Consider the following 15655-nt stretch of genomic DNA (forward strand, 5'->3'; position numbering starts at 1 on the left):
GTAGTAGTATATTGATTTCAGCAAGGCAATTGATACATGTATTTTAGCAAGGCATTTGATAAGGTACCCCATGCAAGGCTTATTGAAAATGTAAAGAGGCATGGGATCCAAGGAGTCATTGCTTTTTGGATCCAGAACTGGCTTGCCCACAGAAGACAAAGAGTGGTTGTAGATGGGTCATGTTCTGCATGGAGGTTGGTCATCAGTGGTGTGCCTTAGGGATCTGTTCTGGGACCCCTACTCTTCGTGATTTTTATAATTGACCTGGATGAAGAAGTGGAGGGATGGCTTAGTAATTTTGCTGAATTCACAAAGATTGGAGGTGTGTTGGATAGTGTGAAGGGCTGTCAGAGGTTACAGCGAGACATTGATAGGTCGATTATGATGGCAGAATATAGTATTAATGTTAAGACTCTTGGCAGTATGGAGGATCTGAGGGATCTTGGGGTCCGAGTCCATTGGATACTCAAAGCTGCTGTGCAGGATGACTCTGTGGTTAAGAAAGCATAGGATGCATTGGGCTTTGTGGGATTGAGTTTAGGAGCCGAGAGGTAATGTTGCAGCTATATAGGACCCTGGTCACACCCCACGTGGAGTACTGTGCTCATTTCTGGTCGCCTCACTATAGGAAGGATGTGAAAAGGGTGCAGAGGAGATTTACAAGGACATTGTCTGGATTGGGGGGCATGCCTTATGAGAATAGGTTGAATGAACTTGGCCTTTTCACTTTGGAGTGACAGAGGATGAGAGGTGACCTGACTGATGTGTATAAGATGATGAGAGGCATTGATTGTATAGATAGTCAGATGCTTTTTCCCAGGGCTGAAATAGCTAGCAGGAGAGGGCACCATTTTAAGGTGATTGGAAGTAGGTACAGAGGAGATGTCAGGGGTAAGTTTTTATGCAGAGAGTGGGTGAGTGTGTGGAATGGGCTGCTGGCGATGATACAATAAGAGACTCCTGCACAGGCACATGGAGCTCAGAAAAATAGAGGGCTGTGGGTAACTCTAGGTAATTTCTTGGGTAAGGACATGTTTGGCACAGCTTTGTGGGCTGAAAGACTTGTATTGTGCTATAGGCTTTCTATGTTTCTAAAAAAGTTTAAGGAATTCATATTTAGGTATTTAGGTGCTGTTGATTAATATGTGAACTTGTAGGCATACTAAAATGCAGTAAGGTTCCACAAATGGTATTGGATGAATTATCTGTTTTGAGGGTTTATGTTAGCTGGCTGAAACACCCTGACAGTGGGGTATCTATTACATTCACTTGAATGGGCATTCACGTGAATAAGGGCAGGACTGCAAAGATGTGAAAATCTTCAAAATATTCACAAATCCTAGTATAGGCTAGAGACCTTTGGGGTTCTTCAAAGAAGCAATTAGCTCTTTCAATCAATTGCACCACAAAAGCAAGTCTTCACATCTTTAAACACCACAACATACCCCAGCACCCCAACTCTTTCTCCCCATAAATAACAACACAGCATTCTAGACCCTGGTAAGTGATGGATTGTCAAACATTGCTAAGGGAATACTTGAAGAAAATGCCTTAATTGCTACAGTTCTCTCCTTTATATGTTAATATCTTATGATTGACATGTCAAGCAACCTCCTGAAATTGCCAGTATTTTATTGTTCCATTGTTATATTGAATTTGATTTTCACTTAGATGATTGGCCTTCACTGCCTTAGCAATTCTAAACTGTCCTCACTGGCCCTTAAATTGCAATGCACTCCTGCTCACAGAGTATCCAGAAAAGGGAGACGTACCTCAATCTTATGAACTGGAGGTGAGGCTTTCAGAGTTGTTGGATCTCCCTTTGTCAGATTGCCATTGTTTGCTATTTCCTCATCCAGATCAAATTTGAAATGGAATGTGGCTAGAAAATCAAAAAATCAAAAAAAAAACGATCAGCAACTTTTTTAAGAGATAAAAAAAACCAATGTGGCCATTTCTGGGGAAAGCCCATAAGGAAATATTTTTCTTATTCTTAACAGCTGCTCTTAATAGTAGAAGCTGAGCAGCCATTATTTCCAATGGCAGTACCAGGAAACAGGCTGTCAAACTATTTCCTGGTTTCATTTTTTTTTGCATTGATAAACTTAATGATGGTTCATAATTTTAAAAATATGGCACACTTCATGAATTTGTGACATCAAGATGCGTGGGAGCAGTGGTGAAAGGGTAATTAAAATAAAGTATGCAAGTGATTGGCTGACTTGCTAAAATTAAAAAAGGTTAATCAAGAGAAGTAGCAGTTACAAAGGAGAGCAAAGCAACTAATAAAACCATTCATAATGGTTCAATAATAAATGCAGAATATTGATTAATCTCTTGAAGGAGCTGTTTGATCAAAATTTTATGATTTCAGAATTAGGTTTAATTACATTTTATGCATGTTCAAGTACATTACATTTGAATCTTAAAATTTAGGGCAACTTTTCTGAAATGGGAATCCAGAATATTCAAATTAACTCTGCAATGAGAATCATTATGTGGTAAAATAGTTGATCACAAATAAATAAATCCTGTATACTATTTTGTTTTTGAAATTGTTATATGGCACTGATTATAAAATAGGGTAACAGACAAATTGACATAGAAACAGCTGGAGCAAATATTCTCCTCCATTTCAGCCAAGTATTGTTTTCCTACATTATTGTACACTCTTTGTGATACGCAAATAGAAAATTAAAATGTTATCTTTGAAATGTAATAGAATAAACAGAACTTTCAAATGCAAACTAATTTATTCTGGGTAAAGATATAAAAATTACCTTCCTTTAAAAACATTGATGAACTACTGTAAGTTGGAATAACATCATGAATTGGCAGCTTTGTGGCCATTTAAATTGAAACTTGTAGATTTTTTTGGGTACCAATGCTGCTCAGAGTTTTCCAGAAGGCTTAGTAAAAGGTCACAATAGTTTGAACATATTGATAGGATGACAAATATATTGTTGCTGCTACAAATCAAATAAACACTCTGCAAACTTACCACCTATTTTTAATTGAGAAGAACCTGATCTATCGGTTTCCCCAGTATAAGAAATTGATATCAAAAGATGCTGATACATGGTGTCCCATGAACTGAGGATATACATACACTCAGTGGCCACTTTATTATGAACCTCCTGCACCAACTACAGCGGCCACTGAGTGTACGTTTGTGGTCTTCTGCTGCTGTGGCCCATCCACTTCCAGTTCAATCTGTTATGTGTTCAGAGAAGCTGCTCTGCACACCACTGAAGGAACATGTAGACATTTCAGTTAATGTCTTCCTGTCAGCTTGAACCAGTCTGGCCATTCTCCTCTAACCTCTCTCATTATCAAGGCATTTTCACCCACAGAACTGCTGCTCACTGGATATTTTTTGCTTCTTGCACCATTTCCTGAAAACTCCAGAGAATGCTGTGTGTGAATTCCCAGGAGATCAGCAGTTTCTGAAAAATGCATATCACCCCATCTGGCACCAACAATCATTCCACAGTCAAGGTCACTTAGATCACATTTGTTCCCCATTGTGATGCTTGGTCTGAACAACAACCGAACCTCTTGACGATGTTGCATGCTTTTATGCATTGAGTTGCTGTCACATGATTGGCTGATCAGTGTACAGATGGCCACTGAGTGTATATATACAAAGCTTTGTCAGCTCAGACAGAAGATAAACCATTGAGAGAAACTAAACTGCTTAAAAGTTGCAGAATATTTTCTTAATGACCTGCTGAAGGGGCTCAGCCTGAAATGGCGAGCATACTCTTTTTCACAGATGCTGCCTGGCCTGTTGAGTTCCTCAGGTTTTTGTGTGTGTTGCTTGGATTTCCAGCATCTGCACATTCCCTCTTGATTGTTCTTAATGAGAGTGATAGCTTTGATACCAAAGAATGAGCTAATATTTTGGTGAAGAATATACAATTTTTTAATAAGATACAGATATATATATTAACTAAATTGAAAAGATCTAATAATCCAGATAACATGAGCTCACATCTTGAGGAACATTGTGAATTTCTATTCAAAAAATGTGAACTGAGAACAAAAGTAGTTAATTGAACTCTTACAGTACGTCTCCGAACCAACACAATTGCTTAGAAATTGCAAAGTGTTAAATTGGGTCACCCTTAATAAAAAGACAGAATTTGCTAGAAACAACCATTGTGCAGTTTTAGTGTAGTTTGCACTCAAAAAGATTCATGAATCAATCAATATAGGAACACACATTTATTGCAGCAGCCTCCATTTTATCGAACAGCAAACCAGGGGTATTAGCTGTTAACAGCACACTCTCCATGCTAAACAGACAATAGCAAAGAGAAGCAACGCACACAAAATGCTGATGGAACGCAGCAGGCCAGATAGCATCTATAGGAAGTAGTACAGTCGACGTTTCGGGCTGAGACACTTCGTGAGGACTAGCAAAGAGAAAACAGCTAGTATGAAGGTGAGAGGGGACGGAGAGAGTACCAAGGTTCTCTGAAAGAGACACTGAAGTAAGTATTGGTGAATGATATACGCACTGAGAGTGAGAACCCATGCATAATAGATTCATGCTTGAAAAGAAATGATAGATTTCACTAGATAAGTCAAAGTGTCAACTACACAGGAACCAAAATAAATGTATACAGAAACACCTGTAGCCTGTTAAGAGATGACTGATCTTTTAATTGACTGCTAAATGTATAGAGTGTTAAGTCATGTTTCTTTTAAAATTAATGCCAAAAACAGTTTTCTTTTGCTCCTGAAAGCTTCAATTGATCTTGGGAAAGTTTCAAACCATCCATTGGATGATAGCTGACAGGTGTGTGTCTCATGCAGAGAAAATATTTGATGTTATATCACATCTTCTGACCAGAAAGACCAGCTCCAGGATCGCGACTGCTGCATTTTATGCAAAAAAAAAGATTGCTGATGTGATTTACTCTAGCTTACGTAAATTTTGGTATGCATACTGCTGAAGAAAACATTATTTACGTCTTGCATATAATGACAGCTTAAACGGTGAATCATTGCTTTTTATGAACCTATTGACAGCACTGATATTATATTACAAGAGTGACTAAACTTCTGCAGCACTTCATTTGCTCTACAATACTTCAGGATGACAGATGTTAAATGAATGGAAGTTATTGTTTATAAAGCTTTTGAAGATAGTACACAAAATAAAAACAGACAGGGATCGAGAAAGAAATAATAATCTGCTCTGAACACAGTAAAATGGATATCTTAACATGGATTATGCTCAGTAAGTATTATTAAATGAATTCTTAGGAGGCTTGTAATTGACTGGATACATAGGTATAGGTGGTTATTTTTTTAAAGCCTGGTATCTTCTCCAGAGTACCCAAGTACTACAAGTAAACATAGTCAACAGCAACAACAAAAAATTCCACTAATTCAGAATCTATTCTATTAATTACTTGTATAATTTTCCATTCATTGGAGTTACAAGCTTTCAGAGGTCTAAAGCTGCTAAAACTTTAAAAAATATTGTCACATTATTTTTTCATAAATTCTTGTACATCTGAACCTAACTTGCTATTTTCCATAAATCCTGAATTTAAATTTAAATCCTGAACACAATAGAAAAAATTATAGACTTTGACTCAATTGTATTGAATTAGATCATTTTAATTTGATAATGAAAAATCTGTACACACACACACACACTATAAACTTAACTTACTCAGTTAAAATTACTTAAAATGAAGCAACCACATTTGATCCTGAGATGAACAGAGGGTGAGGTTTCTCATCATGCTAGACTGTACTAATGAAAGGCCTGCTGGGAGGTTCAATTTGTAACATCAGTGGAGGTATAATATTTGTTCCATTTTTTAACATTATAGAAAGCCATTCAATCCATTAAGTACATGTTGAATCTCAAAACAGTCACATTACCTGGTCCCCCACCCATCCCATATCAACTGCTCCAGGATTCTGCTCTTGCCCAGCAAACTAAGGGAGCCAATTACAGTAGCCAATTAACCTACCTGTAAATCTTTCTGAAATGGGAGGGATCCAAAGCACCAGTGGGAAACTCACAGGATCACAGAGAGAACATGACAACTCAACACACACACAGCCAGAGGCCAGAATTGAACTCAGGTCACTGGAGCCATGTAGCTTGATTGTCCTTGCCAACTTTGTTGTTTGTTTTATTTTGTCAAAGATGCAATCAAGAAGCAAGTAAGACAGTAGGAAATATTTATATCAAATGGAACTAAATCAAGGAAGCTACCAAAAAAATTTAGTAAATAAAAAACACAAGGCAGGTAAAACTTGATCAATTTTGCTTTGGGCAACATGAAATCTTCAATTATTACATTGGATACTATCATCTCAATTCACATTCCCTCTAATTGTTTTATCTTACAATACTTTGACTTTTGAATTCTGATTTTAATGGTTTTTTCACCCAAGGGCACAGAAATAAATATCACCAACAGTTTACTCACGAGAAACATTAGCTGATTCTAATAGCAATGTAGCCTCAAGGCAAAAGAAAAATAGAGTGTAGCTGCAGTTTTGTTCCACTCATCATCATCATATTATGTGCCGTGTCTTATGACGTGGGCAGTCATGGTCCATGACCATGATTGTTCTTGGTAAATTTTTCTACAGAAATGTTTGGACAAGAAACCAGCCATGCTCAATACTCTTCAGAGATTTTTTGCCTGGCATCAGGAGTCACATGACCAGGACTTGTGATATTCACCAGCTGCTCATATGACCATCCAGACCTGCTCCCTTAGCTTCACATGACCCTGTTCGTGGGTGTGGAGGGTGGGGAAGGCTAAGCAGGTGCTACACCCTGCCCAAGGGTGGTCTGCAGGCTAGCGGAGGGAAGAAGCGCCTTACATGTCCCTTGGTGGAAATGCATCTCTACCCCACCACCCACATATATTGTTAGTTTGTTCCACTAATAAACTCTAACTAGAATGACCTAAGCTAAACCACCTTGTAGCAGTTTGAACAATATTTCAATTAACACAAATGGTAATAACAACCGGGATTTGTTTTACATGGGTTAACTGATTATGTAAGAATGTCAGTCATAAATGCATTAGGGACCAGCTCGAAGACTGATAGAATCAACCCAAAGTCTTGTCCTTTAGTTTCCAGCCTACCCATTTTGTGATCAAAAAGTTTACACATGTCATTATTACTTAATTATGGGTGTGCAGAGTGACTCAGATGAAACCGGAGTAAATCCATCATATCTAATTCCAAATACAGGCTACAAAGCAATGAAAAAGTGACACCATATGTAAGATGAGCATACACGACATATTAGATCATTTCAATGAAGAGATGTTTCATTCCAATAACATTCACAAGGGGTTGGCACATCTGGTTTCCACCATTTCTAATCAAATCCTTTGGTTTCAACAGCTTGGTTCTTATTATGCATACTTAACAAGACTAAATTTAAGCCAAACTAGCTCTTGGTTTTGGTTTCCACATGATTAAGAACCCATGAAACAAAGTAATAGAACATGTTCTTTTAAAAACATCAATAGTTGGTATTATGCTGGAGAATCTGACAAATAGTCAAAAAACTGATTTTGAAAATACTATTTTTGACCTTTTTCATGATCTGCTTGGCTGCAGCCAAGGTTCTAACACCTAATTGTCAAATGTAATTCTAGCAATTATGAATCTTGACTGACAACTATAGATCAATGCTTGTGGGTTATGATGTAATGCACAAACTTCCAGCCATGTTTCTGACATTAATGATTACAAATCAAAAGTACTTCATTGGTTGCAAAATGCTTTGAAATATCTTGAGTGACAGCCAAAAGCTGTGGAACTTCAGTACAGAAAAACATTGACAGGTAAGGCATTGTGTAGGAATGCCACCAAGATATTCATCCCTCTACAGCACCCTATCATCTGTGTTCTTCTATGAAAAATATTCTATGAACTTTGAGAGAATCAGGTCTTTAAATTAGTCAATTTAAATGCTGGAGATGTAACTGAACTTTTGTTACAGAATCCTGATCCTGGTAAGATAGCGCCTCTCATGTAAACAGAGCAAGTTACCAAAACATGGCTTACCAAAATATGGTAAGCCATATTGCAGCCCCAAGAACTTTGACACATGATGCATTAATGAAAGCTTTATTTCTCTGCGAAGAATGCCACCATTTTATGTTGTAGAAACCTGAAATGGAGAAAGATCATCTGCTGTAGTTCAGTGTTTTAATATGTCTCTCTTCACTAGTGAAGAAGAATGAGAATAAACAAGCTAAATAATCAAGGCAAATTACCAATACCTGTGTAGCTCCAAAGACAACTTACCTTATTGGTAATCTAATCTATTATTTAAAATGCATGTGCATTACAGAACCTGATGTTTAAGTAGTAATATTTTCATATCCAAGGTAAACATAACATGCAATTCTTCTCTGTCTCTCAGCAGTGCCAATATCTAAAATGTAAACTCAGAAAATTAACTAGAGGGCAGAAAGATTCCTGGATTTCGCTCTGCCAAAGTAATACAAAATCAAATCTGTAAAAACAAATGCCAGTGTTTTAATGTGTAGCTAGTCAAATGTAATGTGATTATGTTTTTTCTGGTTTTAGATTCATTAATTAGACCAGTATTCTCAGTAATTTTTTTATTTGCACACTTTTTCTTCTTTTGCACATTGGCTGCTTGTGTGCCTTTGTTTATCTATTTTTTTACTATTGTGTTTCTTTAATGTTCCTATAAACACCTGCAAACTCAAGGTAGTATTTGGTAACATATACATACTTTGATAACAAATTTACTTTGACTTCAAATTCCATCATGAAAACTTCTGAACCAATTTTAACAAATGCGGCTATTTGTGAATGGTACAAATAATATTGAATATAAAAGCAATTATAGTTATCAGTACAATTATATATTTCCTTCAAAGATGCTGATCTAGCTGTAAATGACTGTATTTTGCACTAGATAGTTGATTCACTCTGAGGTGAATTAGTAGGTCATTTATTGTAAGGTTAAGAAACCCTGTGGGTATACTGTAACGACAATAGTAGCTACCATGTTAGGGCCATCCACATGTGAACAAGTAATTCTATTCTTCCAGTCTATCCCCATTACTTGTAATCAATATAAACCAATATTCACCTATGGACAGTTGGAATAAATCATAATTGATTTATTCTTTGTAAATGTATTGGATCACACGTGGAGCTGACAGTAAAACCACATGATTCAAGATACTAAAGATGATAAATTTTGCAAGCTGGCTTTCAACTGTAGGAAAACTCTTGTGGACTTAAGCAAAATCTGCAACAGCATAATGGAACCTGAGAGGTGGAGTTTATATAAATAAAAAAATTGCAGGATTTGGATACGAAATTATCTGCCAGATCAAATGGGTATGGCATCCACATCAGTGATAAACATCAAAAGAATTCTGTGCAGCCAGGACTAAACAGGGACAGCAATTATTTCAAAATTACTTCTGCTCCATTGGGAGAAAGGCTGCATTATTGATTGTATTTTACAGAATACAGAATTTCTCAGCTCAAGTTAGAAATATTTTATTGATCTAGCTAGAAGTCAACACAGTTTGAAAGAAAGACATGCATCAGACCAAGATACAAATTACTCACTTATATAGGAATTCTCCTTCAGACACAATGGCAGAACAATCAACTCTTGATATGTTGCTAGAACATGTCAGGAACATGAATCGGTTCTCCACAATGCATGTCCCTAGAGCGAGGGGTGTAGATGGGGTGGAGTTTGCTAGGTGTGTTCAAGAAGGTTTCTTGGCACAATATTTAGATAAGCCTACAAGAGGAGATACTGTACTTGATCTAGTATTGGGAAATGAACATGGTCAGGTGTCTCACAGTGAGAGAGCATTTTTGAATAGTGATCACAATTCTATATCCTTTACCATAGCATTGGAGAGGGATAGGCACATGAAAGTGTTTAATTGGAGTATGGGGAAATATGAGGCTATCAGGCAGGAACTTGGAAGCATAAATTGGGAACAGATGTTCTCAGGCAAATGTTTGGAAGAAATGTGTCAAAAGTTCAGGGGATATTTGCATGGAGTTCTGCATTGGTATGTTCCAATGACACAGGGAAAGGATGGTAGAGTACAGGAACAGTGGTGTACAAAGGCTGTTGTAAATCTATTGAAGAAGAAAAGAAGTGCTTACAAAAGGTTCAAAAATCTAGGTAATGATAGAGACCTAGAAGATTATAAGGCTAGTAGGAAGGAGATTATGAAAGAAATTAGGAGAGCCAGAAGGGGCCATGAGAAGGACTTGACAGACAGGATTAAGAAAAACCCCAAGGCATTCTACAAGTATGTGAAGAGCAAGAGGATAAGATGTGAGAGAATAGGACCAATGAAGTGTGACAGTGGAAAAGTGTATATGGAACCAGAGGAGATAGCAGAGGTACTTAATGAGTACTTTGCTTCAGTATTCACTATGGAAAAGGATCTTGGCAATTGTAGAGATGACTTACAGTGGACTGAGAAGCTTGAGCATGTAGATGTGCTGGAGCTTTTGAAAAGCATCAAGTTAGATAAGTCACCGGGACTGGACACATGTACCCTAGGCTCCAGTCGGAGGGGAGGGAGGAGATTGCTGAGCCTCTGGTGATGATCTTTGCATCATCAATGGGGACGGGAGAGGTTCTGGAGGATTGGAGGTTTGCGGATGTTGTTCCAGTATTCAAGAAAGGAAGTAGAGATAGCCCAAGAAATTATAGACCAGTGAGTCTTACTTCAGTGCTTGGTAAGATGATGGAGAAGATCTTGAGAGGCAGGATATATGAACATTTGTAGAAGCATAATATGGTTAGGAATAGTCAGCATGGCTTTTTGAAAGGTAGGACATGCCTAACAAGCCTGATTGAAATTTTTGAGGATGTGACTAAAGACATTGATGAAGGTAGAGCAGTAGATGTAGTGTATATGGATTTCAGCAAGGCATTTGGTAAGGAACCCCTTGCAAGGCTTATTGAGAAAGTAAGGAGGCATGGGATCCGATCCAAGGGGACATTGCTTTGTGGATCCAGAACAGGCTTGCCCACTGAAGGCAAAGAGTGGTTGTAGACAGGTCAGATTCTGCATGGAGGTCAGTCACCAGTGGTGTGCCTCAGGGATCTGTTCTGGGACCCCTACTCTTCATGATTTTTATAATTGACCTGGATGAAGAAGTGGAGGAATTGGTTAGTAAATTTGCTGATGACACAAAGGTTGGGGGCGTTGGGGATAGTGTGCAAGGTTGTCAGAGGTTATAGCAAGACATGGATAGGATGCAAAACTGGGCTGAGAAGTAGCAGATGGAGTTCAACCTTTTGGTAGATCAAATATGATGATGGAATATAGTATTAATGGAAAGACTCTTGGCAGTGTGGAGGATCAGAGGGATCTTGGGGTTCGAGTCCATAGGACGCTCAAAGCTGCTGTGCAGGTTGACTCTGTGGTTAAGAAAGCATACAATGCATTGGCCTTCATCAATTGTGGGATTGAGTTTAGGAGCAAAGAGGTAATGTTACAGCTATATAGGACCCTGGCCAGACCCCACATGGAGTACTGTGCTCATTTCTAGTTGTCTCACTATAAGAAGGATGTGGAAACCACAGAAAAGGTGCTGAGGAGATTTACAAGGATGTTGCCTGGATTGGGGAGCATGCCTTATGAGAATAGGTTGAGTGAACTTGGCCTTTTTACCTTGGAGCGACAGAGGATGAGAGGTGACCTGATATAGGTGTATAAGATTATGACAGACGTTGATTGTGTGGATAGTCAGAGGTGTTTTCATAGGCTGAAATGGCTAGCACGAGACTGCATAGTTTTAAGGTGCTTGGAAGTAGTTACAGGGGAGATGTCTGGGCTAAGTTTTTTTTAAAACGCAGAGAGTGGTGAGTGTGTGGACTGGGCTGCTGGCGATGATGGTGGAGGTGGATAAAAGAGTTTTTTTTTAGGGACAGGTACATGGATCTCTGAAAAATAGAGGGCTATAGGTAACCCTAGGTAATTTCTCAGGTAAAGACATATTCGGCACAGCTTTGTGGGCTGCAAGGCCTGTATTGTGCTGTAGGTTTTCTATGTTTCTAATGGCTCACAGGTGGCAAAGACAATTTCAGCTCTAAATCTCAGCCACAGGAATCTGAAAATCAATACCTAGCCAAATAAATTATCTGATTGGATGCAACCCATTTCTTCAAAAACAAAATTTAAAATAACACTCCAATGGTATTGTATCCAAGCTGTGGCCTATTTAGAGCTTTTATCACTGTAAGATCAAATGCAAGACAGATTATATTTATAATGGAAGTGATAGCAGTTAGAATGTTATGCTAGCAAATGTCTTCTCCACAAGGATAACAAAACAATATTTAAAACTAGAATCCAATACATGCAAATTGAGGTATCAATCCCCAAGCCAAACAACAGTTTCCAGACTGAAATATATTTCAGTCAAAGGTCATAGAGGCGGAAGCCTGGAACTGCAGATTCTCGTGTTGCCTTGCCAAGTATTGACTAAATCTGTATTGCTCACACATTCAACTTCAAGTCACAAGGCCAGGGGTTCAAATCTAATTTTGGAAGCATGAGGGGCAAGGCATAGGTTGAAACTGTAAAAAGTGCAAGATTCAAAACTGTTATATCAAAAGATATGAGAAGGGCTGCATGCACTGTGTTAACTGAATGCTCCTGCTGCATTATTCTAATACATGTTCTGTTATTGCAAAATGCAAACACTGCAGACAAAGCTGATTTCAGGAGCAGATTCAAGATGGAGTGGGAAGAAGAGGAGGGGGAAGAGAAGATTGGGTGTAAGGGAACATTAGGGATAATGGAAAAGATTGGGTGGTGGTAGGATGTTTAGTCAGCCTGATAGTGGGATGGGATTGTTCCAGTCGGGTCAGATCCCAGGCATTGTTTCAGTAAGGTTCATATATCTCAATGTAGCAAAGCAAGCCTTAATTTTTAATTACGTCCCATGTCGGGGTCCATGGATGTCGCATGCACAGCACCATTGGCCTTACCCACAATGAAAATCCAGAAGTGTGCTTTAAAAAGTTACTGTACAGTGTGTTCTTCCAAGAATTTCTAGACTGGATGGTTTGTGTATGAGCTACTAAACTGAAGCTCAATGTTGGAGAGATATCAAAGACCATTCAGTACCATTTTGAAAAATTTGTCTTTCATAATTTTAGCCTCCAGTCCAATATCATTGATTATCACATCAATCTCTATGCGTTTCATATATTATAATAGTCATTATACTTTAGAGGCCACAGTGTGCTTAGCGAGACATTCTATGTAAGTGCAATTTTCTTTTTAAACCCTTATGTTTTCTGCTTTTTTAAATGACACTTCTAAGCTGTGTTAGTTGAGTTGGATGAAATTAGAAATTGATCACCTGAAAACTACATTTTACTACTCAGTGAGGGATTATTTTGATGGAGACTTATTTTGATATATAATTTTAAAGGACTTTTAAGTTGGTGACTTATTATGCTGACTATGTACAATAATTTACTTCACCATAATTAATCTGCCCATGGCAGAAGTAATCTACAAATGTTTGTAAAATAACCAACCAGCTTACACATACAACATTCCGGAGGAACTCAACAGACCTGACAGCATCTATGGAAATGAATGTTTCGGGCTGAGACCCTTCTTCAGGACCAGAAAGGAAGGGGAAAGATGTAAGAATACAAAGGTAGGGGAGGGGAAGGAGGATAGCGAGAGGGTGGTAGGAAAAGTAAAGGACTGGAGAGGAAGGAATCTGATAGAGAGGATTGTGGACCATAGGAGAAAGGGGAGGAGGAGGGGATCCAGTGGGAAGTGATAGGCAGATGAGAAGAGGTAAGAGGCCAGAGTGGGCCTGTACATCTTTGGGATATAGAAGAAAACCAGAGCACTCAGAGGAAACCCGCATGGTCAGGAGCTGAATATGCATTCTGCACTCAGCCAGACCACTTCAGCATGGTCACTGGAGCTGTAAAGCAATGCTACTTCCTTTTATGCTAATGTGCTTCCTGTTTATAAGCATTTGAAGAAAACTTTGTTTTGGAAAGAATTCTGGTATTAGGACCATGCTCAGCATATTCAAGCAGGCAGCTTGGATGTTTAGGAATCACCATTTACCCAACATTTTTTGGGGGGCAGAGACTGGTATGGTCAAGTTAGCTGTAGGAGATATTGATAATTTAGGGATGTTATATAATATTCAAGAAATCTAATTAATATTGAATATTTTACAATTTTATGTTTGAATCATTTAAAGTTCCATGTGGTATAGGTCTCTGAATACCAGTAAGTTCAATCTTCTTTAAAGCAAGCCTGATATCTGACCTTGGAATTTATCCAGTTTAAAATCAAAGGGCTATACTAACCATTTACATTGGTAAGAATACATTATTAAATGTCAAATTCTACACTTGGCTTACTTTTTTAATTAGGAATATAAAGAGATATTGATAATTTAAAGACATTATATAATACTCCTGTTTGAATCAACCTTTGTTCAGCTATTTGAAGTTAAAGGACTCAGTTCATCATTGAAATATATCATCAAAGCAACAGTCTTAAGTTCAGTGCCAAAATGGTCACAAAAATATCTATCTCCCTGGTGACTTTAGACAGGTTACCATTAGAAGGATCTAAATAGTTTACTTAGATGAAAAGCCTAGCAAATAGACAAGCTAATGACAGGCATTTTAGCTACCTGGACACAGTACTTTATTCTTACCCAAAATGTTATAGTGCTCGCACAGAGAGATTTTATTTTTTTGGCTAACAAAGAGCCTCCCACAGATGTCATGCTTGACTTCATTTTTGATAAGTAAATAGTAGGAACAGGTGATTTTTCATAGTTTTTCAGGAAGCTAAGAAAAATAATTGCTCAATATAACATTTTTTAAATCAGGCACATTATTCAAAAGGAATATAATCTATATAAAAAGCAAACCTATTTATTGTATCAAATGTTTGTACACTTCAGTTAAATTTAGTCACATGACAGTTTAGAAGGCAATGGTAGAAAATGGATAATGAAAAGATCTGGCTTTGGTTAATTAGATAGACATAAAACGTCAAATAAAACAGGCAAGCTGAAGGAACAAATGAAAATATGATATTTCAGTTATTACTGAAACATTGCTAAAAGGGGGGGTAGGAATATCAATTTAACATTCCTGGTTACAGCTTTCTCATGAGATAGAAAGGGCAATTAAACAATGGAGGAAGGGCAATGGGTACATTGGTATCAATGGTTAACAAGACGGTTATATCTGTGAAAGAGATTTCAACGTCAGTAGAGTCACTAAATAAAGTTACATAAATTGAACTACAGAACAACAGATGTCTGTTCACATTTCTGCAAATGTATTTAGATCTCTAAACAGCTTGATAGAGAAAAAAGAGTAAACCTGACAGTGAATTCCCTGCAACAGCGAAAAAAAAAACCAAAAAGTGAGGCGTATTCAAGAATGGAGAAAAATGGTAGCAATAACACATGGAATACAATCCCAAAAGGGATTGAGAAGAAAATGGATCAGCCATGATGAAATGGTGGAGCAGGCTCGATGGGCCAAATGGCTTATGGTTTTATTCATTCTTGAAAGATTTAAATTTGTCAACTATTTCAACTTATGCAGTGTTCT

At 37.7% G+C, this 15655-nt stretch overlaps 1 protein-coding gene across 1 annotated transcript in view; it reads right to left on the bottom strand.

The window, feature by feature from the left end:
• LOC132382315 (protein FAM227B-like) overlaps positions 1–15655 on the bottom strand; it is a 235453-nt gene that overhangs the window by 7593 nt on the left and 212205 nt on the right. Inside the window, exon 11 of the mRNA XM_059952449.1 lies at positions 1773–1882. Within this exon, the coding sequence (XP_059808432.1) occupies positions 1773–1882 (110 nt within the window). The remainder of the gene's footprint in view (positions 1–1772; positions 1883–15655) is intronic.

Source organism: Hypanus sabinus, chromosome 28 (assembly GCF_030144855.1).
Source record: "Hypanus sabinus isolate sHypSab1 chromosome 28, sHypSab1.hap1, whole genome shotgun sequence".
Taxonomy (NCBI): domain Eukaryota; kingdom Metazoa; phylum Chordata; class Chondrichthyes; order Myliobatiformes; family Dasyatidae; genus Hypanus; species Hypanus sabinus.